At 41.6% G+C, this 27,856-nt stretch overlaps 1 protein-coding gene across 7 annotated transcripts in view; it reads left to right on the plus strand.

The window, feature by feature from the left end:
- The window catches only part of SPI1 (Spi-1 proto-oncogene), a 103,203-nt gene that overhangs the window by 18,219 nt on the left and 57,128 nt on the right, over nucleotides 1–27,856 (plus strand). The window contains exons 1-2 of one of the 7 annotated variants that reach the window (XM_073604357.1): nucleotides 10,359–10,609; nucleotides 20,842–21,020. The exons of 2 other annotated variants lie outside the window; for them this stretch is intronic. In XM_073604357.1, coding sequence (XP_073460458.1) covers nucleotides 20,928–21,020 — 93 coding nt within the window. In that variant the 5' untranslated portion in view covers nucleotides 10,359–10,609; nucleotides 20,842–20,927. Of the gene's footprint in view, nucleotides 1–10,358; nucleotides 10,610–20,841; nucleotides 21,021–27,856 lie in introns of those variants that run through there. 4 more of the 7 variants (XM_073604359.1, XM_073604358.1, XM_073604361.1 and 1 more) reach the window with 4 other exon arrangements.

Genomic DNA, 27,856 nt, shown 5'->3' on the forward strand with positions numbered 1-27,856 from the left:
ATGAATACTTTTATTGTACATTCACATGAGTCCCTGTCCTCATAGAGCTTACAGTCTATGGTCCCTATCTCACATGCATACATCACATACTAGAGCTAATTTTACACAGAATTAATTTAATCTACCAGCAAGTCTTTGGAATGTGGGAGGAAACCAGAGTACCTGGAGGAAACCCACACAGGCACAGGGACTATATGCAAACTCCATGCACATAGTGCCCTGACCAGGCTTTGAACTGGGCACCTTAGTGCTTCAAGGCATATTCAGCTTAAGTCCAGAAATTTTCCCCACAGTACTTTTTTTCAGCAGCTAGATGTCCTAGGTTGCTGACTGATCAGTGTATAGGCCCACTGCCAGTACCATGTTATCGCTGCGACCAATCACAGCAGATCACATGGCAATTGTAAACACTGGATGGCTTCCTTTCATGTAATCCATTGTGTATAATTGTGTTGCTAGCTGTGTTTGGTCACAGTGATCACATGGTACTGACAGGGCCAATCATAGCCCATCTGTACCATGTGATTAGCTGTGGCCAATCACAGCTAATCACAGCAAAACAAACTGAATGAGTCAATTTCATTCAGTAAAATGCTATATTATGGTAACATTACATTGCTCTGGTCACAGTGTGTTTAAAAAAAAAAGAGAAAAAATGTAATAAACAAGAAAAAAAAATGTAATACATTTTTTTTCTTGTATTGTCAACTGTCAGTATCCCTGATCCCTGCCACACCAGTTATATGATGACGCTGTACTGCAATGGTGACAGTATGTAAAAAAAATTAAAAATTGTGAATTTTTTTTCTTAATTTTCCAAAAAATTATAACTAAAAATTACAACTTCAAGAAACTTGCCATGCTTCTTATTAATTACCTTGGACCGTCTTCTTTCCAAAAAGGGGTCATTTGGGGGATATTTGTACTGTCCTGACCTTTCTGGACCTCAAGAAATTAAATAAGTCAGTACATCAGGAGTGAATACATCAGGAGTGAGTACATCAGGAGTGATCGATTTTCAGATATAAACCATAGTTTGTATAACTTTCCTACAGACTAATATGATTTGGGTTTTTTTCACCAACGAAATGTAGCAGAATACATTTTGGCCTAAATTTATGAAGAACGTTTATTTAGTTATAACAGAAATGAAGAAAAATGCTTGTTTTCAAAATTTTCTGTCTTTTTTAGTTTATTTAGCAAAATTTTTAAAAACCCAGTGGTGATTAAATACCACCAATATCAAGCTCTAGTTGTGTGAACAAAATGATAAAAATTTAGTTTGGGTCCAGTGTTGCATGACCGTTCAATTGTCATTCAAAGTGGGACAGCGCTGAAAGCTGAAAATTGGCCAGGGCAGGAAGGGGGTAAAATTGCCGGGTATTGAAGTGGTTAAGCAGGACCCACTTTGCACTGAAGCAGGATGCCTGAAGATCTATGCTATCTCTTCACCACAGGTGGTGTGGACAGCACTCTGCTGTTAGTCACAATACCTATGGGTAAAGGTTGGCCTGTCCTTCCACACTCACATAGTGGGTGGCAGGGTTATCAACAATGACAACTCCTCCTCAATTCACATAGGCAAGCAGCTTAGCAGCTACAGTAGCTGCACAGGGTGACAACACTGCAGTGAATTCACTGCTGGAGAATAAGTGTTGTCACCCTGTCTGTCTCCCTTGCTCTAACAAAGAGCATTTGTAATTTATTATTTTTTAATGCCTATCATTACAATTTGAAATTGAGCTGGGTATTAGAAGAGCTGTTGCTATAAATACCTGCCATAATCACCTTTGTACCCATATGCCTTCTAAGAACCCCAATAAACATTGTATCAACCTACAAGGCAGTTGTTGGGTTTTATCTAAAAAAGGCTAAAGCCTAGTGCAGTAAGGCATACCAAGGGCAGCACAAACCCGCCCACACCGTACTGCTGACTACCAATAACACATTCACTTGTATATGCACACTGTCACCTTTCTACTGGTGCCGCCCGGCCAGGTCCTCCTTGCTGCTTTCTCTGCAGTTTATGTACCTACTGTTAACCCACACTGATATGGTAACCCTAGAGAACTAAACACTAAGTAGAGTAGGAAAACAGTTTGCCGTAATCTTCTTCTTGTTTATTGTAGTTCTGTGGTTCCCAACCTCAGTGCATAAAGCAGAAATAAAGGCAAGAATACTCACCTATATTCCAATAGTCCAAGAGGTCCTTCACTGGTGCCAGCTTCTTCTCCCCAGTTTCTTCCGGGTGCTGGTCATCGTCCATCTTAATTGGCCATTGTGGGATGACGCCACTCCAGTGCATGAGTGGAAACCATTCACCTGGCAAACTGGCACTGTGCCAGAAATGTAAACAGAGCTGCACATGCATGTACATTTCACGGAGGATTAAGAACCAGTAAGTTTACTTTATTGCAGAAGAAAAATTACATGTCTCTTCTACATTACAGAACATGCCTGTTCACAATTTTAGTTCTGCTTCAAGTACCCCAGACAGCTTATGTTTTGTGAACCTCTCATAAAATGGCTGTCATAAATACCATGCCATTGAAATTGATTTAAAGCGTAGTCTTGCTTGACCCCTCCACGGGCCTACAGTGTTGGACTGAAGTAAGACCCATAGGTTGTTTGGTCTCTTCTTAGAATATAGCTAAACTTGTATTGCTATATGGGACGCTTCATGGCTAACCACATTGGCGCAGGTCTTTATATCTACTGATGGACTATGATGACAGTGCCATTCTGCACTCGCTTTTGTTATATTATAATTAAGTGTTCTTGCATAGCAAGACCACTTACTGTTATCTCACATATATATTATTCTTATTATTATAGCCAAATTTACCACCCTAACTCCTCCCACAGTTTTTACACTACATAGACAAGTAATATACCGAAACGTGCGGATTGTTCCCGAATGGTGTGCTATTACTTTGTGGAACGTTTCGCCAAATGGTTCACGAAATATCGTCATTTTTGCGGCGAAATTGGTCCCATAGGAATGAATGGGGAAACTAGAGTGGGAGATGACAAAAGCTGAAAAATCAGAACATGATTTCTAAACTGCCGCCACTCCCTCATTTTCAAGCCCACCTACACAAATCTTATATCAAAACGTTCAGCTATCCCTGCTGCCACTAAACATGTCCACGGCTAAGCCATAGTCCTGATAGTTTTCACAATATGACCATTTGTTTGTAACTCACGCCGTCCATTGACATTCATTGAAACTACACTCTAGCCCCCTCCAAATTTGAAGGGCAATTTCTAAACTGCGACTGTGCCTTCATTTTTAATTTTTTACAGACATACTATACATCAAAATCTAGGTCTGGGTCTTGTGATTCTCACAATATAAAGATCTTCGCTGTAGGATGTATAGTTTTTAAAATACGGCCATTTGTTTAGAGGTCATTTCAGGAAATTTTAGCCATTAATCAGAGTGTACTGTTAGTGTTTGTTTTTGTTGCCATGGTTACCAAAGCTTCTGTTATACACAGGGGGGGAGGTGGCTGGAGCATCTCAGCTCTGATTACAGAGCCCGGGGGAGGGGACAGACACACCATGTACTGATTTATAATAGAGGAATATGATGGAGCAGTTTTGATGGGGTAATTCTGATGGGGCAGATTTGATGAAGCAGTATTTGGGAAGCATAAACAGGGCATGAGCGTTGCTAGGAAACAGTGGTTGTAAACACAAGATGCTGAGACACCCCAAATGCATGTGACTTCATCTGCTAGACTTGATAATGCTTGTAGACTCCTCCCACAGTTTTTACACTACAGAGACAAGTAATATACCGAAACGAGCGGATTGTTCCCGATTGGTGTGTTATTACTTTGTGGAACTTTTTTCGCCGAATGGTCCACGAAATGACGTTTTTGCAACGAAATTTTTCCCATAGGAATGAATGGCGAAATGTTCAAAACTAGAGTGGGAGGTGACAAAAGCTGACAACCCCCTGATTAGCCAAAACATTATGACCACCCCATGATCAGCCAAAACATTATGACCACCCCATGTAAAAAAAAAAAAATATTTTTGAAAAAAAAAAAATTCATTTTTGAAAAAAAAAATATATTATTGAGAAAAAAAAAATATTTTTGAAAAAAAAAATTTATTTTAAAGAAAAAAAAAATTTTGAACCAAAAAAATTCATTTTTGAAAATAAAATTATTTTTGAAAAAAAAAAAATCATTAAAAAAAAAATAATTTTTGAAAAAAAAAATCATTTTTGAAAAAAATGTTCAGCTCTTTCAGCTAATGATGGGACTTCAACTGTTTTACTACTATTTATACTTTTTAAAATACTAAGCTTTTTAACACTTTTCACAGTTACTCCGCCCACTGCACCCAGTTACTCCGCCCACTCCAGTTGTAGAGGCAAGAACACTTTCACAATTTCCCCAGAAATTGTACCTTTTCTAGTTACAAATTATTATGTGAGCAGACTGCAATTCCTCTTTAATGACAAAGCAAAAAAAATCCAGGCAGCGGTGGGATTTGAACCCACGACTCCGCAGAGACTGGAGCTTTCTTCAGCGCCTTAGACCGCTATGGGATTTGAACCCATGACTCCGCAGAGACTGGAGCTTTCTCCAGCGCCTAAGATCGCTATGGGATTTGAACCCACAACTCCGCAGAGACTGGAGCTTTCTCCAGCGGCTTAGACCGCTATGGGTTTTGAACCCATGACTTCCGCAGAGACTCTTACTCCAGCGCCTTAGACCGCTCAGCCACGCTGCCTTCTGATTAACATAGACATGTTATCTCACATATATATTATGCTTATTATTCTTATTATAGCCAAATTTACCACCCTAACTCCTCCCACAATTTTTACACTACATAGACAAGTAATATACCGAAACGTGCGGATTGTTCCCGAATGGTGTGCCATTATTTTGTGGAACGTTTCGCCGAATGGTTCACGAAATATCGTCGTTTTTGCGGCAAAATTGGTCCCATAGGAATGAATGGGGAAGCTAGAGTGGGAGGTGACAAAAGCTGAAAAATCAGAACATGATTTCTAAACTGCCACCACTCCCTTATTTTTAAGCCCACCTACACAAATCTTATATCAAAATGTTCAGCTATCCCTGCTGCCACTAAACATGTCCACGGCTAAGCCATAGTCCTGATAGTTTTCACAATATGACCATTTGTTTGTAACTCATGCCGTCCATTGACATTCATTGAAACTACACTCTAGCCCCTTCAAATTTGAAGGGCAATTTCTAAACTGCGACTGTGCCTTCATTTTTAATATTTCAGAGACATACTATACATCAAAATCTAGGTCTGGGTCTTGTGATTCTCACAATATAAAGATCTTCGCTGTAGGATGTATAGTTTTTAAAATACGGCCATTTGTTTAGAGGTCATTTCAGGAAATTTTAGCCATTAATCAGAGTGTACTGTGTTTGTTTTGTTGCCATGGTTACCAAAGCTTCTGTTATACACAAGGGGGGAGGTGGCTGGAGCATCTCAGCTGTGATTACAGAGCCCGGGGGAGGGGACAGACACACCATGTACTGATTTATAATAGAGGAATATGATGGGGCAGTTTTGATAGGGCAATTCTGATGGGGCAGTTTTAATGGTGGCAATATGATGGGGAAGTTTTGATAGGAATTGTATTGTGTAGAAATTACATTGTGTTGTGTATTGAGCAGTGCGTGTGAAGCATAAACAGTACATGAGCGTTGCTAGGAAACAGTGGTTGTAAACACAAGATGCTGAAACCCCCCAAATGCATGTGGCCATACCTTCATCTGCGATGCTTGATAATGCTGATAATTTACCACCCTAACTCCTCCCACAGTTTAGAAATGAATGGCGAAATGTTCAATGTCATTTAATTGGTGTGCTATTACCTTGTGGAACTTTGTGAAAAGCTGAAAAATACCAGTGTGAATCCGGCCTCAATGTCATTTAATTGGTGTGCTATTACTTTGTGGAACGTTTCGCCAAATGGTTCACGAAATATCGTCGTTTTTGCGGCGAAATTGGTCCCATAGGAATGAATGGCGAAATGTTCAAAACTAGAATGGGAGGTGACAAAAGCTGACAACCCCATGATCATACCACCCTAACTCCTCCCACAGCTTTTAAACTACATAGACAGTAATATACCGAAGGTGAGGATTGTTCCCGATCGGTGTGCTATTACTTTGTGGAACGTTTCGCCGAATGGTCCACGAAATATTGTAGTTTTTGCGGCGAAATTGGTCCCATAGAAATGAATGGCGAAATGTTCAATGTCATTTAATTGGTGTGCTATTACCTTGTGGAACTTTGTGAAAAGCTGAAAAATACCAGTGTGAATCCGGCCTCAATGTCATTTAATTGGTGTGCTATTACTTTGTGGAACGTTTCGCCAAATGGTTCACGAAATATCGTCGTTTTTGCGACGAAATTGGTCCCATAGGAATGAATGGCGAAATGTTCAAAACTAGAGTGGGAGGTGACAAAAGCTGACAACCCCATGATCAGTCAAAACATTATGACCACCCCATGATCAGAAAAAACATGACCGCCTAATAAAAAAAATATATATTTTTGAAAAAAAAAAAAAAATCATTTTTGAAAAAAAAAAAAAAATCATTTTTGAAAAAAAAAAAAATCATTTTTGAAAAAATAAAATTCATTTTTGAAAAAAAAAAATAAAATTCATTTAAAAAAAAAAAAAAATTTGAAAAAAAAATCATTTAAAAAAAAAAATTTGGAAAAAAAAAATCATTTTTGAAAAAAAAAATCATTTTTGAAAAAAAAAAAAATTCATTTTTGAAAAAAATGTTCAGCTCTTTCAGCTAATTATGGGACTTCTTCAACTTTTTTACTACTATTGATACTTTTTAAAATAGTTACTCAAGCCACTCCACCCAGTTACTCCGCCCACTCCAGTTGTAGAGGCAAGAACACTTTTCACAATTTCCCCAGAAATTGTAGCTTTTCTAGTGTTTTTATTGTTATTTAAAAACAAAATAAAAAGATTGAAACAGAAATTATTTAAAGCACCTCTGCAAGTTGAAGAAAATCCTGAAAACATGACCTATTGGGGGTACTTGAGGACAGAGATTGACCATTGTTGTACCATTGAGATTGACCATTGTTGTAGATGTACTGCCACAAAATGGGCAAACTGTCTCTTTTAGCCTGTCCACCCCCAGCCTAGGCATGCCTCATGTGGCTATATGATGATCTTGTAAGGATAATACTAAGGCTAGCCAGTGAACTGGGGTAAGAAAGGGAGACACAACATAGTAGGCCTAAGAGCCCATTCACACAGGGACGACTTGTCAGGCGACCTAGTCGCCTGACAAGTCGCCTCCCGTTCTGTGCTATGGAACCGTTCTAAGGGGAGCGACGCAAGTCGCTCCTACTTAGAAAAAGGTTCCTGTACGACTTCGGGGGCGACTTGGGGCGACTTGCATAGACTTCTATACAGAAGTCGTTTTGCAAGTCGCCCGGGCAGTCGTTTGCAGGTCGCCTCGCTGAGGCGACCTGCAAGTCGTGTTGCCCCTGTGTGAATGGGGTCTAAAGGAGCAAGAACTATGAATACAGACCTACCAGTGCTTCCTATTCTGCCACCTCTCTTTCCATAGAGTCTAACTTTAAACTTGGGTAAGATAGTAGTCTTGGGCCACTGTAAGCTGAAGTTTTTGTCTTCATATTTAACCGTCCTCCTATATCTTCATATATAAACACCCTCTAAAGCTAGTGGTCAACAGATTGATAAAAAGAGGGGATGTTCCCTATTTCCAGCACTTCTTGCGATATCTAAACCTTTCCTGTGATACTGAGCACCTCCAGTGCCTAAAGGTGCTCATGGCCACCATGGAAGATCTTCTAAGTTGTTTAAGAATGTCCATGCAAGTGGGCCTAAGCATTTCCTCTGCACTGGAACAGAAAGAATTACCAAAGGACTCCACTTCTGATGCTGATACCAAGAGGCGAGCAATGTGGCAGTTTTTAACTCTTATACAAATCCTTCATCTATAGTGAGCCTTAGTAAAAACAGTTAAACCCATTACTGGAGAAAAAAACTTAAAACCCAATTTCCCCCAGATTTTTTATTTATTTATAAAGAATGGAGGGCAGTGAACAGTGAGTCAGGCTGCTGCTGAATGCCTGAGGGAGGGAGAGCAGGAGAAGCAGGGGGGAAATGGAGAGATAGGTTCCTCTCTATGCAGACGCCCCCACGCTCCTCCTATGCAGCTTCCTTCTGCTGCCCCCCTGTGTTCTCTCCAGCCCCCCTGTGCTTTTTCCTGGCCCCCTGTGCTCTCTCCTGGACCCCCCCCCCTCGTCCCCACAACAACTCAGAGTTCCCCTCTCCCACCAGCTGCAGGGTATATGTCATGATGGAGCCTTTTCTGAATGGAGAGTCAGTGATCCATACCGATCTGTCCATTCATAAATGAAACATCCTAAACTGTGTTTATTTTGCTTCAGTTTGTGAATGAACAGGAAGCTCTGTACAGAGCTATTCCTGTCTATTTATTCTGCGCAGCTGAGGCTGCAGAGATGGAGATTGAAGACTGTGTCCTTAATCTCCTTTCTCTGGCTCAAAAGTGAAACATCAGAGGTCTGTTTAGACCTTTCATTTCTCATCAAAGCCTCCCAACAGGGCCCCTAAAATACTGTAAAAAATAAAGTCACAAAGTCAAACTTGCGACCGGGCCCTGGCGTTTCGCCGCCCGGTTTGGAGGAAAGGGCCCTGGCCGGGGGGTCAGGGGGGCCCTTTATGGTTTTTCGCACCAGGGCATGAATGTTCTAGTTACGCCACTGCCTTGAGTGAAAAGAAATCTAATAAGGAGGCCTGTAATGCACAGTGAGGAGTGCTCTTGGACGACTGCTGAGGCCTATAATGCACAGTGAGTTCTCTGGATGGTCTGAGGAGGCCTGTAATGCACAGTGAGTTCTCTGGATGGTCTGAGGAGGCCTGTATTGCACAGTGAGTTCTCAGGATGGTCTGAGGAGGCCTGTAATGCACAGTGAGTTCTCGGGATGGTCTGAGGAGGCCTGTAATGCACAGTGAGTTCTCGGGATGGTCTGAGGAGGCCTGTAATGCACAGTGAGTTCTCGGGATGGTCTGAGGTGGCCTGTAATGCACAGTGAGTTCTCGGGATGGTCTGAGAAAGCCTGTAATGCACAGTGAGTTCTCTGGATGGTCTGAGGAGGCCTCTAATGCACGGTGAGTTCTCGGGATGGTCTGAGGTGGCCTGTAATGCACAGTGAGTTCTCCAGATGGTCTGAGGAGGCCTGTAATGCACAGTGAGTTCTCTGGATGGTCTGAGGAGGCCTGTAATGCACAGTGAGTTCTCTGGATGGTCTGAGGAGGCCTGTAATGCACAGTGAGTTCTCAGGATGGTCTGAGGAGGCCTGTAATGCACAGTGAGTTCTCTGGATGGTCTGAGGAGGCCTGTAATACACAGTGAGTACTCGGGATGGTCTGAGGAGGCCTGTAATGCACAGTGAGTTCTCTGGATGGTCTGAGGAAGACTGTAATGCCCACAGTGCTCCGGACGGTCGTCTGAGCCTGAAATGCTGCAAAAAGTGCTCTAGTCTCGGGCGGGGGGGGGGGTCGGGACTCGGAAAGCCTGTAAAGGCTGCCCAGTGCTCTGGATTGTAGTCTGAGGAGGCCTGTAATGCTGTGCTAAGCACGCCACGCCACTGAGCACACTACGGCCGCTACCTTGCTTGCTGAGAGGGGAAACACTCCCAAAATTAGAGGGGGAGGCTCCGAGGAAAGCGGAAGTTCATGTGGGTAAACATCCCTCCCTCACATTTTCTTTCCGTTTCCGTTCCTTGACAAAAATTGGAGTCACTTTTGTTTCGTTTTTATCACTGGAAAAGTACCGCTAACGAAAATTATGAGCAATTTTATTTTTAGTCAACCAAAATTATACTGATGACAACAAAACCAAGAAATAGGTGGTGTGGTTGTCACCAGCACAGACAGCAATAAAAATATTGTCAGAAATTGTAACTGTTCCCCACTCTACTAAAATGTGTACATGTTTTTGCTTTACAGAGACATTTTCCATCATTTTCTTTCCTCACAGGAAGTGAGGTCGAATCTCCTCAGCAGAAACACAGCCTGCAATAAAAACCTGATGTAGGCTCTAATTTTTTAATAATATAAACATTTTGGCTGGAGTTTGCTTTTCAAAGGGTATTACCTGACAGCATGTTTATTGTATAGGCTGTCTATAATGGTTTTAATCCATATTAGTTCAGCCTGGTATAGCTTAGCCATATACAGTAGGAGGAATCTATTGACCACAGGCCAAAAGGACATGTTTCCTGTGACGTGTCTAGAAGATTGATGCAATGACATCACGTATATTTGTGACCAACAGTGCTGTGCTGTAGGAAAAAGGAACTTGTGCAGAAAAAAGGAAAACTTCATTATCAGGGCCAGTGACAGCTTGTGTGCACCCTGTCCGATCACATACACCCGTAGGGGAAGTTAGCAGGTGACATCCTTCTCCTCTGTCTGCCTATCCTTGAGTTCTCGGGGTGCTGGGAGCCAAGGTGTGGGCTCCTGGATGTTTGGATGCTGCAGGTTGAAAGAATGGAAGGGTACACTCTTATCTCTATGGTAAGTTAACTTTTTTTTGGGGTCATGATGTGCCTCTAACCTCTCCTAATTCTTCTAGAATAATAAAAAAATTGGATTGGAGCGCAAACAGGCTCAAGAAGCACAATGGTGATGCACAAAGAAAATGCAAAGAAAATGCAAATCTATGGGGACCAAACAAAATTCATCTTTCTGCTTTCTGATTTGTTGTTTTTTGTACATTCTGATACATTTTTGAACATCTTTACCCAATAACCCAACTAATTTAGAACAGGGTGCGGCCAATACGTTACTGAAGCCTTCTAGTCACAGCTGGTATGTGCGTCTTTGTATATGTATACTGTGCTATTTTAGAGCAAAAGAAATTTTGTGTAAAGTAAACAAATTGAGATTTTGGACCTATTTTGGTCAGAGTAGAGACCAACACCTTTTTATAATTTTGTGTATGTCATACCTTTTGGGGAGCATGTGAAAATATGTGTTTAAAATGCATGCCAGCCTGCCTGCTTGGTAGATGGTATAGGAGAGACCAGGAGGCTGAATTTAAGCATTGAGCATCAACGTTTGAAATCCCTGTTTTTTTTATACTTTATTGGGTTGCCAAAGTAATTGTTGCCACTATTTTAGAATTTATATACTTCAAATTCAACAAGGAAATTGACTGCAGTGCTTCTTGTTTTCTTTGATTAAGTTTTTGCAAAATTAACCCCTTAGTATAAAAAAAAGCATGTTAATTATACATTATACCAGTGGTAGTCAACTCACTTTTTATAAGGGGCCCTAAGTGCAGCCCCTAAGATCCTCAAAGGGCCATACATAAAGTTCTGTGAATGTAACGCTACAGAAAGCTGTCTACAGACACGCAACAGGAGATGGTCAGAGGCTATGAGCATGCTACAGGAGATGGTCAGAGGCTATGAGCATGCTACAGGAGATGGTCAGAGACTGCAGACATACAACAGGAGATGGTCAGAGGCTATGAGCAAGCTATAAGGGATGGTCAGAGATTGGACATACAACAGGAGATGGTCCAAGTCTATTGGTATGCTACAAGAGATGGTTAGAGACCATGGACGTACAATACGAGATGTCCAGGACTATGGGCATGCTACAAGAGAGGGTCAGACACTGTGAATATGAAACAGGAGATGGTCATAGACTGTGGACATGCTGCAAGGGATGATCAGAGACTTTATACATACTATAAGAATTGTTGAAGGCTAGGTACATGCTTCAAGAGACAATCATAGACTGGAGACACATAACATGAGACTGCAAAAGATCACTGCTATTACAGCCCCCTTAAAAGTTACTTGTGCCACATTTTATATTTCTCTCAGCAAGAAGCAGTATAAAAGCTCTGAGGGAAAACTAAAAGAAAAAAAAAGAGAAAAGGGGTGGACAACACAGAAAAGCCTACGTAGAAGCCAGTCTAATAAAAATGTTCCTTCACTGGCTTGAGTAAGCACCAAAATACAGACTTCTGCCTGCAGGAGCCCCAAAGGCCACATAGTAAACGTAAAAGGGCTGCTTGTGGCCCCAGGGGCTGCAGGTTGGGCACCAGGGCACTACATAAATCTTGAAATGATATAAAGATTGTTTTCAATGACATAGTGGGGGAGATTTACTAAAACTGGTGCACTCAGAATCTGGTGCACCTGTGCCTAGCCAAGCAGCTTCTAACTTTAGCTTGTTCAATTAAGCTTTGACAATAAAACCTGGAAGCTGATTGCTTTCTATCCAGGGCTGCACCAGATTTTGCACCCTCCAGTTTTAGTAAATAACCCCCACTGCGTCCATAACAAATAATGAGTTATATGTCTGTTGAGAAATAGAAATTCTGGATGTCTTTCAGGATTCTGGAAATCTTTCAACATTTGAATATGTTTTTAAAGCTTGCAAAAAAAATAGTGATCAGATGAGAAAAAAAAAAGGTATCCTTTTAGGATGCAATGGGGTTCATTTACTAATGGTAAATGGACTATGCACTTTGCAATTGCTGTTGCTAAGGGTATTTGCTCCAGAGTTTAGTAAATGAGGTAAAGCTTCACTTTGCAACGAATACCCAATCACATGCAAGGAAAAAAAAAAATAATGCCATTTTGCTTGCACATGATTGGATGTTGGAAGTCAGTAGAGCTTCACCTCATTTACTACGCTCTAGATCAAATATCCTAGAAGGGTGCAACTGCACTTGCAAAGTGCACAGTCTATTTGCCTGTAGTAAATCAACCCCAATGTGTCTACAATAGCTCCACAGTAACAAATTGCTCAGAAGGAATCTTCTGTGTGGGAGTTGTTTTAAGAGATAGCAAATATGGTGGTATGGGCAGGAACCCATAGAGACCAGTCACAATTCACTTTACTGCACTTTACAGTATAGCAAAGAAACCCGAGTTATAATAATTGTTTGTGTGAGCATGGCATTAATAAAAAGGAACTTACAGTGCTGATTTAATGAGTCAGTTCAGTCTACAGGAAGAACAAATCCACCACTGAGTAGTCTGGAGGTGTCATTTATTAGCCAGATTGGCAAATTATATTATCTATCTATCTATCTATCTATCTATCTATCTATCTATCTATCTATCTATCTATCTATCTATCTATCTATCTATCTATCTATCTATCTATCTATCTATCTATCTATCTGTCTGTCTGTCTGTCTGTCTGTCTGTCTGTCTGTCTATCTATCTATTTTGTCTTGCAACTTGCTTTAGATCGATTTGCAACAATTAAATAATATTTAAATTAGTTATTTTAACCAGAATACAACTATTTTGTTTATACCTACCATACCTATAATATTTTCTATAGAGATGTGTAGATTTAAACTTTTGCCATTGGGATGTGTCTACGGTTAGATTACAATTTACAATGTCTGTCTAGACACAATGGGGTTGATTCACTAAAAAAACTAGAGAGTGCAAAATCTGGTGCAGCTTCTAACTTCAACTTGTTCAATTAAAGTGGTTGTAAAACCCTTACAGACCACTTTAACCTATAGGTAAGCCTAGATTAAGGCTTACCTGTAGGTGCAAGAAATATCTCCTTAACCTACACGGTTAAGGAGATATTTTCCTAAAAACTGAGCGTGCCGTTAGTGAAGGCGATCATGCCGTCACTGATGGCTCCCGCACGCATGCGCCGGAGTGACGTCATCGCTGCCCCGGCCAGTCACAGCGCCGGAGCAGCGATACCCAGAAGTCACTCCGAGTATCATGGCGGCAACGAAGGACGTGAATGAGGGTCGCTTTTGGGGCTTCGATCTCAGGTAAGTAATTCATAATGAGCTAGTATGCTATGCATACTAGCTCACTATGCCTTTGTCCTGCAGGGTGTTTTTTTTTTTTTTTTTGACAGGGTTTACTTCCTCTTTAAGCTTTGACAATAAAACCTGGAAGCTGATTGGTTTCTATACAGAGCTGCTCCAGATTGGAAACTCTCCAGTTTTAGTAAATCAACCCCAATGGGGCTGATTTAATAAAGCTGGAGAGTGCAAAATCTGGTGCAGCTGTGCTTTGTAGACAATTAGGGGTTGATTTACTAAAGTGCAATTGCTCCGGGCCTTAGTGAATGAGGTGAAGCTTCACTTTGCAAAGAATACCAAATCATGTGCAAGGAAAAAAAAAAAAAAAGCATTTTTGCTTGTACATGATTGGATACAAGAAGTCAGCAGAGCTTCTGCTCATTTACTAAGCTCTGAAGCAACTGCACTTTGCAAAGTGCACAGACCATTTGCCTTTAGTAAATCAACCCCTCAGCTCCTAACTTCAGTTTGTTCAATAAAGCTTTGACAATCAAGCTGGAAGCTGATTGGTTTCTGTGCAGAGCTGCGCCAGCTTTTGCACTCTCCATTTTTAATAAATAACCCCAATAGATACTTTAAGAGCCCACACAACTATAAGGGTAGTTCATTCCGTAAGTTGACTATTTTGTTGTCCTGACTTATGAAATATGAAAAAAATAATTGTTGCAAAGGTACAATAAGATGAAGTTGTGCTTTGGGGTGATTTACAATGGGTCCATTTAAAATGACTTCTATAACAATTGCCTGAATTGGCTCACAGGAACCAATCAAATTCAAGCTTGCTTCAGAAAATGATGACATTTGAATGTTGTTTAATATGGAACTTTACCAACAGATGTTATAATAAAAGCCAGTATTGAGGTTACTGTATGTCCTGAGAGGTTACAACACATTTCACACATCTCTATTATATATACAGTATACACCCATCCTGTGTCTTCTAAACCTTGGCTTTACATAGTGCTTCTAGACAGTGTTTTTGACACCTTTGCTGTTATACTAATCTTACATTTAGCTGGTATTGGTGATCACTAATGTAAAACTAGAAATACATAGGACAGAGGTGTCTATATTTATAGAGATCAGCTAAATACTGTAACTGTTCTTTGCCTTGTTGCCTTCTGCCCAATTTTGAGGTTATATTTTTGACATAAAGAGTTGTCATGGTAAAGTGACTAAAAGTAGACAGAGTAGAATAAATAAATAAATGCAAAACATCTAAAGATGCAAAAACCCATTAAACCATCTTAAAGCAGGACTAAACTCTTTCTGAATGCCACAAACTGAAAACGCTATTTAATTGATTTTACTATTCAAAGTAAACTCACTCATCCATTCATGTCTCCCTACTTTATTTTGTTGAGAGATCCCTTGGAAAAACACCCCCCAGCATTTTTAGCTGTAGGCATCTTGGGTAAGTAAGGGCAGATTCATGTAGCATTTACTTATTGAAATCCATCTGCCCTTAGCTTTGGCATGCAGGCATGAGGGTGTGGTTAGTCGAGAATGCCCCACCCCCTTCTCTATATGAAAAAAAAAAAAGGCAGATGAAGACTTCTGGGATGTATGACATCATTATGGCCTAGACCAGAAACCAGGAGGCAACTGAAGAAATGTAAAAAAAAAGTTTAAAATAAGTAAACATAATCTACCTTCCTATCTATTTACTAATGCTAACAGCATGCGGATTAAAAATAATTAATGTTGACTGAAAAAGTTAAGTTCCGCTTTAAGGCCGTGCATTCATTGGTGCTGTTACTGGGCATTTGATATTAGGTTATGACCCCCCCCCCCATCACCAAATGAATGGCAGGGTTTCCCAACGTAGTCCCAATGCATAGACAATGTCATTTGCTTTATGTCCTATGGCTTCAGTACGCACCAAGGCAATGTGTTAATGTTCGCAGCAGGTGTGACTCACTACACCCCAACACAACACGTTTGAGCGAGATGACATATTGGGGTTGATTTACTAAAACAAGAGACTGCAAAATCTGGGGCAGCTCTGCGTAGAAACCAATCAGCTTCCAGGTTTTTTTTTGGTCAAAAGCTTAAAACGGATCTGTATCCACCACCCCCAATATTTTTTTTTTTTTAAGCCTTACCTACCTGGTAGTAAGTTTTGCTAACCTTTGATTCTCAACCACCAAGCAAATCCAGCACTGTCCAGCTGAGAGCTTCTTCTCTTCTGGCAATGCTCGTTCCCATGCCGCCATGTTTCCGTGTGACGTCATTGCTAGGCTGACGGCTGTTCCGGGTTCAGCCGGTCCGCCTCCCGATGACACGCCTCCTGATGACACGCTGACAGGACCACACCCTCCTCCTTTCCTCAATAAAAAGCTATGCCTCCTGGGATATGTGGCATAAACATCCTGGGAGGCACAGTGGTCAGTGTGCACGTCATTCGCCTAAGGCAAGTGATGTTCATGGGGCGGTGGACATTCTATTAAAAAAAAGAAGTAAACATAAAAAAACCCTATTCCTGCAGAGGGTGGGAGGCAGGGTGGAGAGGCAGGATCATGTTTGGGAGGCTGAAGGTCTGCTTTCATTGAACAAGCTGAAGTTAGAAGCCGATTGGCTACCATGCACTGCTGCACCAGATTTTACTCTCTCTAGTTTAAGTAAATCAACCCCATTGGGTCATTTTAACCGATTGCCGACCAGTGCACGACGACAGACATCGGCACAATGGCACGGCATCATAAATGAGCGTACAGGTACGTCCCCTTTAAGATGCGGCTTTGTGGGCGCGTGACCGTGCCCGCGGGACCTGCGGACTCGATGTCCGCTGGTGTCCCGTGATCGTGTCACGGAGCGGCAAAACAGGGAGATGCCTATGTAAATAAGGCATTTCCTTGTTCTGCCTTGTGACATGACAGAGATCTACTGCTCCCTGTCATCGGGAGCAGTGATCAATGTCATGTCCTAGGTAGCCCATCCCCCCCACAGTTAGAATCACTCCCTAGGACACGCTTAACCCCTTGATCGCCCCCTAGTGTTTAACCCCTTCCCTGCCAGTGTCATTTATATAGTAATCAGTGCATTTTTATAGCACTGATCGCTGTATAAATGACAATGGTCCCAATATAGTGTCAAAAGTGTCCGATGTGTCCGCCATAATGTCGCAGTCATGATAAAAATGGGCAGCTCGTTGCCATTACTATTAAAAAATAAAAAAAATAATAATAAAAATGCCATAAATCTATCCCCTATTTTGTAGACGCTATAACTTTTGCGCAAACCAATCAATATACGCTTATTGAGATTTTTTTTTACCAAAAATATGTAGAAGAATACATATCAGCCTAAACTGAGGAAAAAAAAAGTTTTTTATATATTTTTTGGGGATATTTATTATAGCAAAAAGTAAAAAAATATTGCTTTTTTTTTTTTTCAAAATTGTTGCTCTTTTTTTGTTTATAGCGCAAAAAATAAAAACTACAGAGGTGATCAAATACCCCAAAAAGAAAGCTCTATTTGTGGGGAAGAAAAGAACCTCAATTTTGTTTGGGTACAACGTCGCACGACTGCGCAATTGTCAGTTAAAGCGACACAGTGCCGTATCGCAAAAAGTGCTCTGGTCAGGAAGGGGGTAAAATCTTCCGGGGCTGAAGTGGTTAATGAAGATTTAAAAAGTTAGAGCAGATCAGTGGGCATGTGCTATACAGAACATAAGAAGCTCCTGCTGATGTGAATAGGTTCCAAATGTTTGCATGTTAGCGGTCAGCAGACGGGGTACCCTAAAAGTTTTACATACCAGGTGAGTGTTGAACAGTGGGAAGAATATTGCCCCACAGATACTGGCGTGCCTCTATGTGCCCTAGCGGTGGTGTTTAACCAGTGTGGAAAAAACACCACTCGAACAAGCCCTTAGTCATTACCAAGTCTGAACTGTGGTCGGACACTGACAGTTTTGTCATAAATTTGTAATGCTGAGATAGAGCCGGGAATACCAGATTCTAATACTGCAGGAAATACAGATGCTGTCTTTGCATTAACAGAAATGCAATAGCTCTCTAAACAGCTCAGTTACACACAATCACATTACCCTGTTCACAACAGCAGCACAGTTTTTACTAGACATGTGCATTCGTTTTCGTCCGAATCCATTTTCGTCCGAATTTCAAGTATTTTCGTTATCGTTTGTTAGCAAGCGATAACGAAAGTGCAGAATCCGAAAAACGAAAGATGCGACATAAACAAATGCTTTATTTTCGTTTTCGTTGCTACAACAGTTCGATATAGATAGGAGATTCGACATGATGATGACAATAACAATCTGTGTCCATCAAACCTGTGGTCGAATGTGCCTAACCTTAACTCTATTAGTCCAAGATTATTCTACATAGAGAAAAGATTCGACGTAGGGGAGAAAAGATTCGACGTAGGGGAGAAAAGATTCGACGTAGGGGAGAAAAGATTCGACGTAGGGGAGAAAAGATAAATAAAAATAATGATGATGATGAATGTTATTGGCTGATTGTAACCAAAGAGGAGGAGCAGTAAAATAGCTAGAACTAAGTACACACGTACTTTGGCTTATGGTGTCTGTTGATAGTTCTAAGAAGATTCGACGGAGCAGGTAAACTATATGGCGTCGTACAGTTTAGCTGCTCCGTCGAATCTTCTTTGAACATTCAACAGACACCATAAGCCTTCAATGACAGATTCGACCTTAATTTGGATTTTCGGACGAATGCAATTTTTAACGAAAAACTAAATAAATAAAAACGAATTTCGGGAGTAACTAAATAAATTTATTTTTCGGACAAAAACGAAATTCCGAAACGAAATATTTCAGTGTGCACATGTCTAGTTTTTACTCCCAGAGAATATCAAAATCATGCTTGCTTCATAATATATTTGTCCTTCGCACAGGATTGCTTTTCCTGCAATAGAAAGCAAATATTTTACTGCATGAAAAGGCATTTTAAATAGTAATCCCATTCATTATGATGTATGGGGTTCTTACCTATTTTGTGCTATTTAGTGTATTTTTACAAAATAGGAAATGTAGCATATTTTTGGGGTGAGTGTTGGTAGAAAAGTTCATAACCCTTCAGTAATTGTCCACATCTGTATTGATATAGAGCAGTGGTCTCCAAACTGCAGCTCGGGGGCCAGATGTGGCTTACTTTTATCTGGCCCTTGAGGCACTATTTCATCCACTGATACCAGTACGGCATAATTCCCCCCCACTGACAAGAATGAACAGGCACAATTCCTCCCAATGGCACCAACAATGAAGCACAATTCTTCCCAATGGCACCAATGATGGGGCACAATTCCTCCCAATGACAACAACAATGGGACACAATTCCCCCCAATGACACTAATGATGGGGCACAATTTCTCCCAATGCCACCAACAATGGGACACAGTTTCTCCCAATTATATCAATGATGAGGCAAAATTTCTCCTAATGACACCAACAATGGCGTCCAATAACACCAATGATGGGACACAATTCCTCCCACTGATACCAACAATAAAGCACAATTCCTCCCAATGGCACCAATGACGGGGCACAATTTTCTCCCAATGATGCAAACAATGGGACATAATTCCTCCCAATGACACTAATGACGGGGCACAATTTTCTCCCAATGACGCAAACAATGGGACATAATTCCTCCCAATGACACCAATGATGGGGCACAATTCCTCCCACTGATACCAACAATAAAGCACAATTCCTCCCAATGGCACCAATGACGGGGCACAATTTTCTTCCAATGACGCAAACAATGGGACATAATTCCTCCCAATGACACCAATGATGGGGCACAATTTCTCCCAATGATACCAATGATGAGGCAAAATTTCTCCCAATGACACCAACAATGGCATCCAATAACACCAATGATGGGATACAATTCCTCCCACTGGCACCATTGGCATTGTATTTTGCCCACAAACATCAGGACCTTCCATTGGCCACAGTCTGGCCCTCCTAAAGTCTGAAGGATAGCAAACTGGCCCTTTGTTTAGAAAGTTTGGAGACCCCTGATATAGAGTATCAAAAAAAGCCAACGTGTTTTAGGGGAACTGATTCCCCATTCTTCCGGGATATTATACAGAAAATTTTACTTTATATACATAATTTACACAAAAGCAACCAGATTATTTGTAGAATATAAATAAAAAGAAAATATTATAATAAAAAAGGTCATAGTGCATATATTATTATATGTAAAAAAAAAATATATAGATCATGTTCAGGTAAAATCATAATAAGTAAATTGTATAATAATAATAATAATAAGTAAATCATAATAAGTAAATTGTATAATAATTGTATAATGCGACAGCCATAAGGCGGTCGCATAAACTAAAATTAATCAAAGAATATGCATGGGATGTAAAAAAAAACAACTGTATGTAAAAAGCTATAATTGAAGGTTATGGCAGTGAAAGAAACAGGACTGGCCTGAAGCCATGGATACAACTGGACTAGTGGTGAAAATGAATTAAGATACCTGAAGTGAGGTTTGATCTGAGCTGTGGGTGAAGGAACACAGGATGCAATGGGGTTGATTTACTAATGGAAAATAGACTGTGCACTCTGCAAGTGCATTTGCCCTCATTTTCCTTAGTAAATGTAAATGTGATGAAACTTCGCTTTGTAAAGTGTACCCAATCAGGTGCAAGAAAAACTTTAAAAAAAAAGCATTTTTGCTTGTAGATGATTGGATGATGAAAATAAGCAGAGCTTTAGCTCTAATGGAAATTAATGCAACTGTACTTGCAAAGTGCACATGGTATTTGCCTTTGCCCCAATGAATGAAGAAAAATTTAGCTTTTTTTTTACATTTAAAGCTGAAATCTTGGAAAACTAAAAGTCCTCCCTTGCAGTGGACCTGCTCCTGCACTGTAAGGGTTAACCACTCATTTATGCCTAGGGGATAAGCAGTTTTACTTACCTGATCCTCTGCTCCCGCAGGCTCTTCTGCACTACTAAAGCAGCCCTTGCAGCTTATACTCCCCTGAACTCTGGCAGTCAAAGGTCCTCTGACATTACCAAGACTGATGAAGAGTCCTACATTGGACATGAGGACGCAGAAGGACAGTCCACTGCTGGAGCAGAGGGGAGCGCCATTAGCCAGGGGAGCAGAAGTTCAGGTAAGTAAAAGTGCTTTTTCCTGTACTGTAGAGTAAACAATCAATTAGCCCTTGCAGTGTGGGAGGACATTTAATTTTACCAGGGTTTAGCTTTCAGCAGAAGTTTCTTCCTCACGATGCATAATCCATGAACAAATCGCATTTAACAAAAATGCTCAAAAATGCATGCAATGCACACCAAAAATGAGGAAGAGTAATATAAGGCTACAATAGGCCCAGGGTCACTAAACCTGGATGATTGACTTTTGGTAAAACATTTCCTGGTCTAGCCAGTGTTGATTCCTTTTGCCTAAGTTTAGAGGTGCAGTTAATCCGTGTCCCCCAACCGCATGTAGGGAGGTGCAGTCTATTTTCTCCAGAGCAGCTGGCGCTCATCTGTAGCGGCAGTGAAGGTTTGAGGAGGAAGTGGAGAGAAATCTAGTTCCTCTATGATTTCCTCGGTCACAAGGAGGCAGTGTCTGCTTGGTTGCTGGCACCCCATGTGACTTTGACGGCCATCTTGGGTCAGGCAGAGTTTATTTTAGTCCCTGACTCACAGGTTTTGCATGCATTTTACATTTGGCAGTAGAGGGACAGGATACCCGTCTGTCAGGGACAATGCTTACCGTCAGGGAAAGGTTTGCAGAGGAGTAGGGAAAGCGCCGGAACACGCCATCCTTCCTGGAAACCTCCCCATTTGGGTACGGACTATCCAGGCCGCATTCCGCTCCTCAAAACAGATCCTGTTGGCTTCCCTGAGACTTCCATCTACTGACACTTCGCTCTTACATCTTGTGATTGTACATGATTGGGTTGCCTTCCTGCCAGGTCTATTGTGTATTGCTGGACTTCTGTTACAATATATTCCTGTTTTTGCACCTGCACTCTGAGTGTTTTCTGACCACCGCTCCACGATGCACCTATCCACACATCCCCCTTAAGCTGAAATGGCAACGGATAGGGGTGATTACATGTCTTGGTTAAGGATGAGCTCCGATGTGTTCGCACAGTGCACGTGCAGAGCCCCCCAGGAAGTCGGCACGGCGCTGTGCTAATCACAGGCAGTGAGACATTTTCCCGATGTGCGGCTGCAGAGATTGGGAAATGTCTCACTGCCTGTGATTAGCGCAGCGCAGTGAGACTACCTAGCAGGCTCTGCACGTGGGCTGTTCGAACACGCCGGAGCTCATCCTAATGCCCTGTACACACAGTCAGACATTGATCGGACATTCCGACAACAAAATCCATGGATTTTTTCCGACGGATGTTGGCTCAAACTTGTCTTGCATACACACGGTCGCACAAAGTTGTCGGAAAATCCGATCATTCTAAAACGCGGTGACATAAAACACGTACGTTGGGACTATAAACAGGGCAGTAGCCAATAGCTTTCATCTCTTAATTTATTCTGAGCATGCGTGGCACTTTGTGCGTCGGATTTGTGTACACACGATCGGAATTTCCGACAACGGATTTTGTTGTCAGAAAATTTTATAGCAAGCTCTCAAACTTTGTGTGTCGGAAATTCCGATGGAAAATGTGTGATGGAGCCTACACACGGTCGGAATTTCTGACAACAAGGTCCTATCACACATTTTTCGTCGGAAAATCTGACCGTGTGTACAGGACATTAGTCTTGGTTGTAATGCTTCATGCCTGTGCCATCCAACATGTTGGGTATGGTGAGCAGCAAACCCAATGAACACGGCTACATGACCCATTCAGGTGAAAAAGAAAGTGCTGCAAACTCCTGCAGCAAACATGGGGTTTAAACCGGCAGTGAGGAGGTGTCACTTCACCTCCTCGCTACCTGTCAATCGCCTCTGAAAACCAATCCAAACGCAGACCGCTCTTCAGAGGAGCAGTGGGTATAGACCCTAGCCTTAGTGACATGCACTGTTAGAATTTTGCCACAGCAATAATATAGTAGCCATCCCTTTATAATGTCAATGGTTCAGGCTGAAGGCGGTGGTGTAATGATGTGGTTAATGTTTCCTTGGCACACATAAAGCCCTTAAAGTTGGCTATTCTCATTTGTAGCATCAGAATTATCCCATGCTATCTGTTATGCCCTGTACACACGGTCGGATTTTCCGACGGAAAAAGTGCGATCGGACTGTGTTGTCGGAAATTCCGACCGTGTGTGGGCTCCATCGGACTTTTTGAGTCGGAATTTCCGACACACAAAGTTTGAGAGCAGGATATAAAATTTTCCGACAACAAAATCCGATTGTTTAAATTCTGATCGTGTGTACACAAATCCGACGCACAAAGTGCCACGCATGCTCAGAATAAATTAAGAGACGAAAGCTATTGGCTACTGCCCCGTTTATCGATCGGATTTTCTGACAACTCTGTGCAACCGTGTGTATGCAAGACAAGTTTGGCCCAAAATCCGTCTGAAAAAGTCGGCGGATTTTGTCGCCGGAATGTCTGATCAATGTCCGATCACGTGTACAGGGCATAAGTGTTCCTTACAGTGCCAGTATCTCTGCAAAGATCTGTTTCAGGTTCCTGGACCCCCCATGGGTGTAGCAGCAGTTGAACCATAAAAAGCTCAATTACATGCACCATAAGGTGTCTAAACCTAGTTCCCTGACACGACACCCAACCTCAAATCCACCACTGCAACCACAAGAAATGCCTTGTACTTCCAAGTATGGGGAACATGTTACCTCTCCCACTTTCTCACAAGTGCTTGATGCCTGCTCTGCAATTTGCCAGGCCAAAGCACTGAAAAGTGGGGACAGGGAGGTGCTTTCTGCATCCCATTGCTGGTTTTGGTTTTCACAAAGTTGAAATTAGTACAGAACTCTCAGGGTGCTCTGGGAGATTTAAAAGCGAGGGTAAGGTCCTTAGGTACAGCTTTTGGCAACTGCAGCAACCTTTCTATTTTGCTCTGTATGGACAAAGCACAGGTTTGCTTTAATGCGCGATTCCACAGGACCGCACACTCACCTTTTCATCGTGTCCCCGCTGCTCCATTCAAGTGCGGGGAGTAAAGAAAATACCTAGTATTACTAGATATGGAGGAACATGTGACCCTCCCCTTCCCATCCTGGGACAGCACTGGTATTTGGTGACGTTGTTTAACCTCTCCTGAATGATTTAACTTGACAGCTAGAAAAAACAGTCTAAAAACAGCCGTCTAGCTGCATTTACATGCCACGTTTAGCCACGTTTAGCCGCGTTTGCGTCTAGAATCGTTTTTGTTTTGTTTTTTAAATGAAAAACGTCTGTAAACGAAATGCTGCTAAACACGAGTTACCGCATTTAGCAGCGTTCTCAAGCTGTTACAGGCATTTGGCGTTTCTAATGCCTCTGAACATCCGTCTGAACCCATTTTTTTGCGTTCCAAAAAATGCTTCTAAACTCAACTGCCTGGAAACTACTATAAACGACCCTGTGTACATGTACTGATAAGATAACATAGAGGAGAGTTTAGGGGCAGCTGAAAAAAATGCCCAACTGCTTCTAAACGTCCGTTTACCAGCAGCCGTGTACATGAGGCCTTACATGGGGGCTGGGAAAGAGTCTTCATCCCTGTCTAAGCTCTGCCTAGAGTGACTTGAATGTCCTCTTTTTCTCGTTTTCGGTGGTTGAACAAAAAGGCGGGGGTAAAATGGAAGGTGATTATGTCCTGCTGGGGTGGAAGGCCTTAAAGCGGTAGTAAACCACACAATTTTTTTTTAAACCCTGCAAGGTAAAGGCATAATGTGCTAGTATGCGAGAGGGCTTCCATCTTTACCCAGTCTTCCTTCCGGGTTCACAGGCAGCCACCGTTTGATTGGCCGCACCATGGGAGTCACGGACCGCAGCACAGGGCTCTGAAGGAACGCATTGCGCCAGTGACATCACCGACTGCATGTAGTGTGAATATCTCCTAAACAGTGCAGGTTTAGGAGATTAGGAGATATTCATGGTACCTACAGGTAAGACTTATTATAGGCTTACCTGTAGGTACAAGTGCAAAAATAGACTACTTCCACTTTAAAGTGATTGTAAAGTGAAAAGTTTTTTTTGTTAACCACTTGCCGACCTGCTCACGCAGATATACTGCCACAGGTCGGCTCTCCTGGGCAAATCTCCAAACCTGTATAAATGTGTTTTTTATATATTTTTTGGGGATATGTATTATAGCAAAAAGTAAAACTAAATGTTTTTTTTTTTCAAAATTATCGCTCTTTGTTTATAGCGCAAGAAAAACCCCAAAAACACAGAGGTGATCAAATACCACCAAAAGAAAGCTCTATTTGTGCGGAAAAAAAGGACGTCAATTTTGTTTGGGTACAGCGCCGCACGACCGCGCAATTGTCAGTTAAAGCCACGCAGTGCCGTATTGCAAAAAATGGCCTGGTCATTAAGGGGTCAAATCCTTCCGGGGCTGAAGTGGTTAAAAAAGAAACATGTTATATGTACCTGCTCTGTGCAATGGAACTGCACAGAGCAGCCCAGAGTCTCCACTTCTCAAGTAACCCGCTCACACACCTGGCTCCTCCTTTTTTTTGGTGTGCCACCATAGAAAGCCACTTCCTATTGAGGCACACCTGCGGGCTCAATTCTGAGCAGCACTGTCTGCGTTCATAGATACAGACAGTGCAGCTTGACCCCCCCCCCCCCCCGGTTCCCTTGTCACAGAATTTGACTGACAGCAGTGGGAGCCAATGGCTCTCGCTGCCTCTGCAAAGCCTGTAAGAGCAGGGAGAGAGGACAGAGGCACTACAGAAGGGCACAGCACTGGATCAAATGAAGGTTTAAGTAAGTAATAGGCAGGGTGAGGAGGCAATACTGCTACCTAAACATTTTTTACCCTAATGCATGGAATGCATTAGGGTAAAAAATGTTTAGGCTTTAGAACCACTTTAAAGTCAACCTAACACCTTGTCCTGCATGAACAAAGCACGGGTTTGCGTTGCTTAGTTTTAAAAAGGTAGAAAGATGAAAGCCTTGCTGGAGTTTTATTGCTGTCCAAGGCCCTGAGAGGAGATTTTCCTTTAATTTTTGTCCTTATGACACAATGCTGTCAACGTGACAGAAAGTGAAAAAAAAGAAACCATCAATGGGACATAAAAAACAATAAAAAGATATTGAAGGTACAATTCTTCCCCTAATTTATTATATACATTTCTGGGTGAGATTTCCATTCACTTCCTAGTGCTATTGACAATGTTGTCTTCAGGATAGGAAGTGGGGGGGAATCTCCCCAACACCGTTGCAAATTGCATTAAAAACCTTGTAGATTGTATTCCTTTTCTACTCAATTCAAAATGTAAAAAGAAAAAAAAGAAATTTGGTCTGGAGATATTCTTTAAGCCCTAGTTTCTCATTAAGCATGGAAAACCCCTTTAAACAGTGTTTACCAATGTATAATGGAATTATGGGTAAGCAGTAAAATAAGGAATCCATTCTCTGACCATGAAAGAAACGTTTTCACAGTACAGCAGGCAATAAATATGTTACATAGTCATACATTACAATTTGTGTTTGTTCCACATGAGTAGCATAACTGAGACAACAATGCGTGGATAGTTCTGTTTTTCCTTTATCAGCTTTGTCAGTTACATGACAGCTGTTTGCTCATTTCTGCATTATATTGTGTGTCTACGGTTTACTATGAGAGTAGTAGACTAAGATTCCATTAGTACAATGTCAGTTAGATGGCATGCAGTAACCAAGTCATTCACTGTATACTAAAGACTGAACTTGCATCCATTAGCTGAAACAGTTCTTTCCTTTATCTTCCTGCATGCTCCAAATTAGCCTGTATATGTCAAAAAAAGGTAGCATCTGCTTAACTGGGATACCTATTACATTACCAATTCTTATGCCGCGTACACACGAGCGGACTTTGACGGACTAGGTCCGGCGGACCGGACTGCGTCGGACAATTGGCCGGTGTGTGGGCTCCAGCTGACTTCTTTTCCCCAAAAGTCTGACGGACCTAGAAATAAAACATGTTTCAAATCTTTCCGACGGACTCGAGTCCGGTCGAAAAGTCTGTATGCTAGTCCGACGGACAAAAACCGACGCTAGGGCATCTATTGGCTACTGACTATGAACTTCCTTATTTTAGTCCGGTCGTACGTCATCACGTACGAATCAGTCAGACTTTGGTTGATCGTGTGTAGGCAAGTCCGTTCATTCGGAAAGTCCATCGTAAAGTCCGTTGAAAAGTCAGCCGGAAATAGTCCATCGAAAAGTCCGCCCGTGTGTACGCGGCATTAAAGTGTATCTCTAGGGAAAACATTTTTTTGGAGGTTTTGGATGAAGTGTGGAAGGATTAGATGCTCTGTCAAGTTTTTGTTGCTGCCTGTATCCCCGTTGGGAAGATTAACCCCTCTATTTGTTCTGAGGGGTGAATCTTCCCAACAGGGATACAAGCAGAGAGATAGAAGAAAAATCCTGCATAGAGGTGCCCCCATAATAAAAGGTAAGGGGAAAATCTTTCAGTAGGGACAATTATTCCCAGCTGACAGCTATCTAAGTTTGGAAATCCCCTTTTTTGGGGTCATTTGCTGTTACTTGGCATCTCTGAGTCAGGAAATGAAGGGAAATTTCCCAAATTGTATGCAATCAGCAAAAAATAACCCAATAGTTTTATTTCCTACTCTATTCAAAACTAAAACTAAAACTTACATGCCCATTTTTGTTCCATTGCTGATACTTTAGGAAATGGCATGGTGTAAAGGAGGCCTTATTCCTAAATCAGGCCCCCAAAATGCATTGTCTTTAACCAACACATTTTAAAAGGTGAGCCTAACCAAATCTGGTACTTTAGTATTGGCTGATCCTGAAAAGTTAAACTATCTGATGGTTTCTCTTGGGCACATTATTGGTGAACTTTCTGTGCTGAGTTC

The sequence above is a fragment of the Aquarana catesbeiana genome, linkage group LG11 (genome assembly GCF_042186555.1).
Source record: "Aquarana catesbeiana isolate 2022-GZ linkage group LG11, ASM4218655v1, whole genome shotgun sequence".
Lineage (NCBI taxonomy): Eukaryota > Metazoa > Chordata > Amphibia > Anura > Ranidae > Aquarana > Aquarana catesbeiana.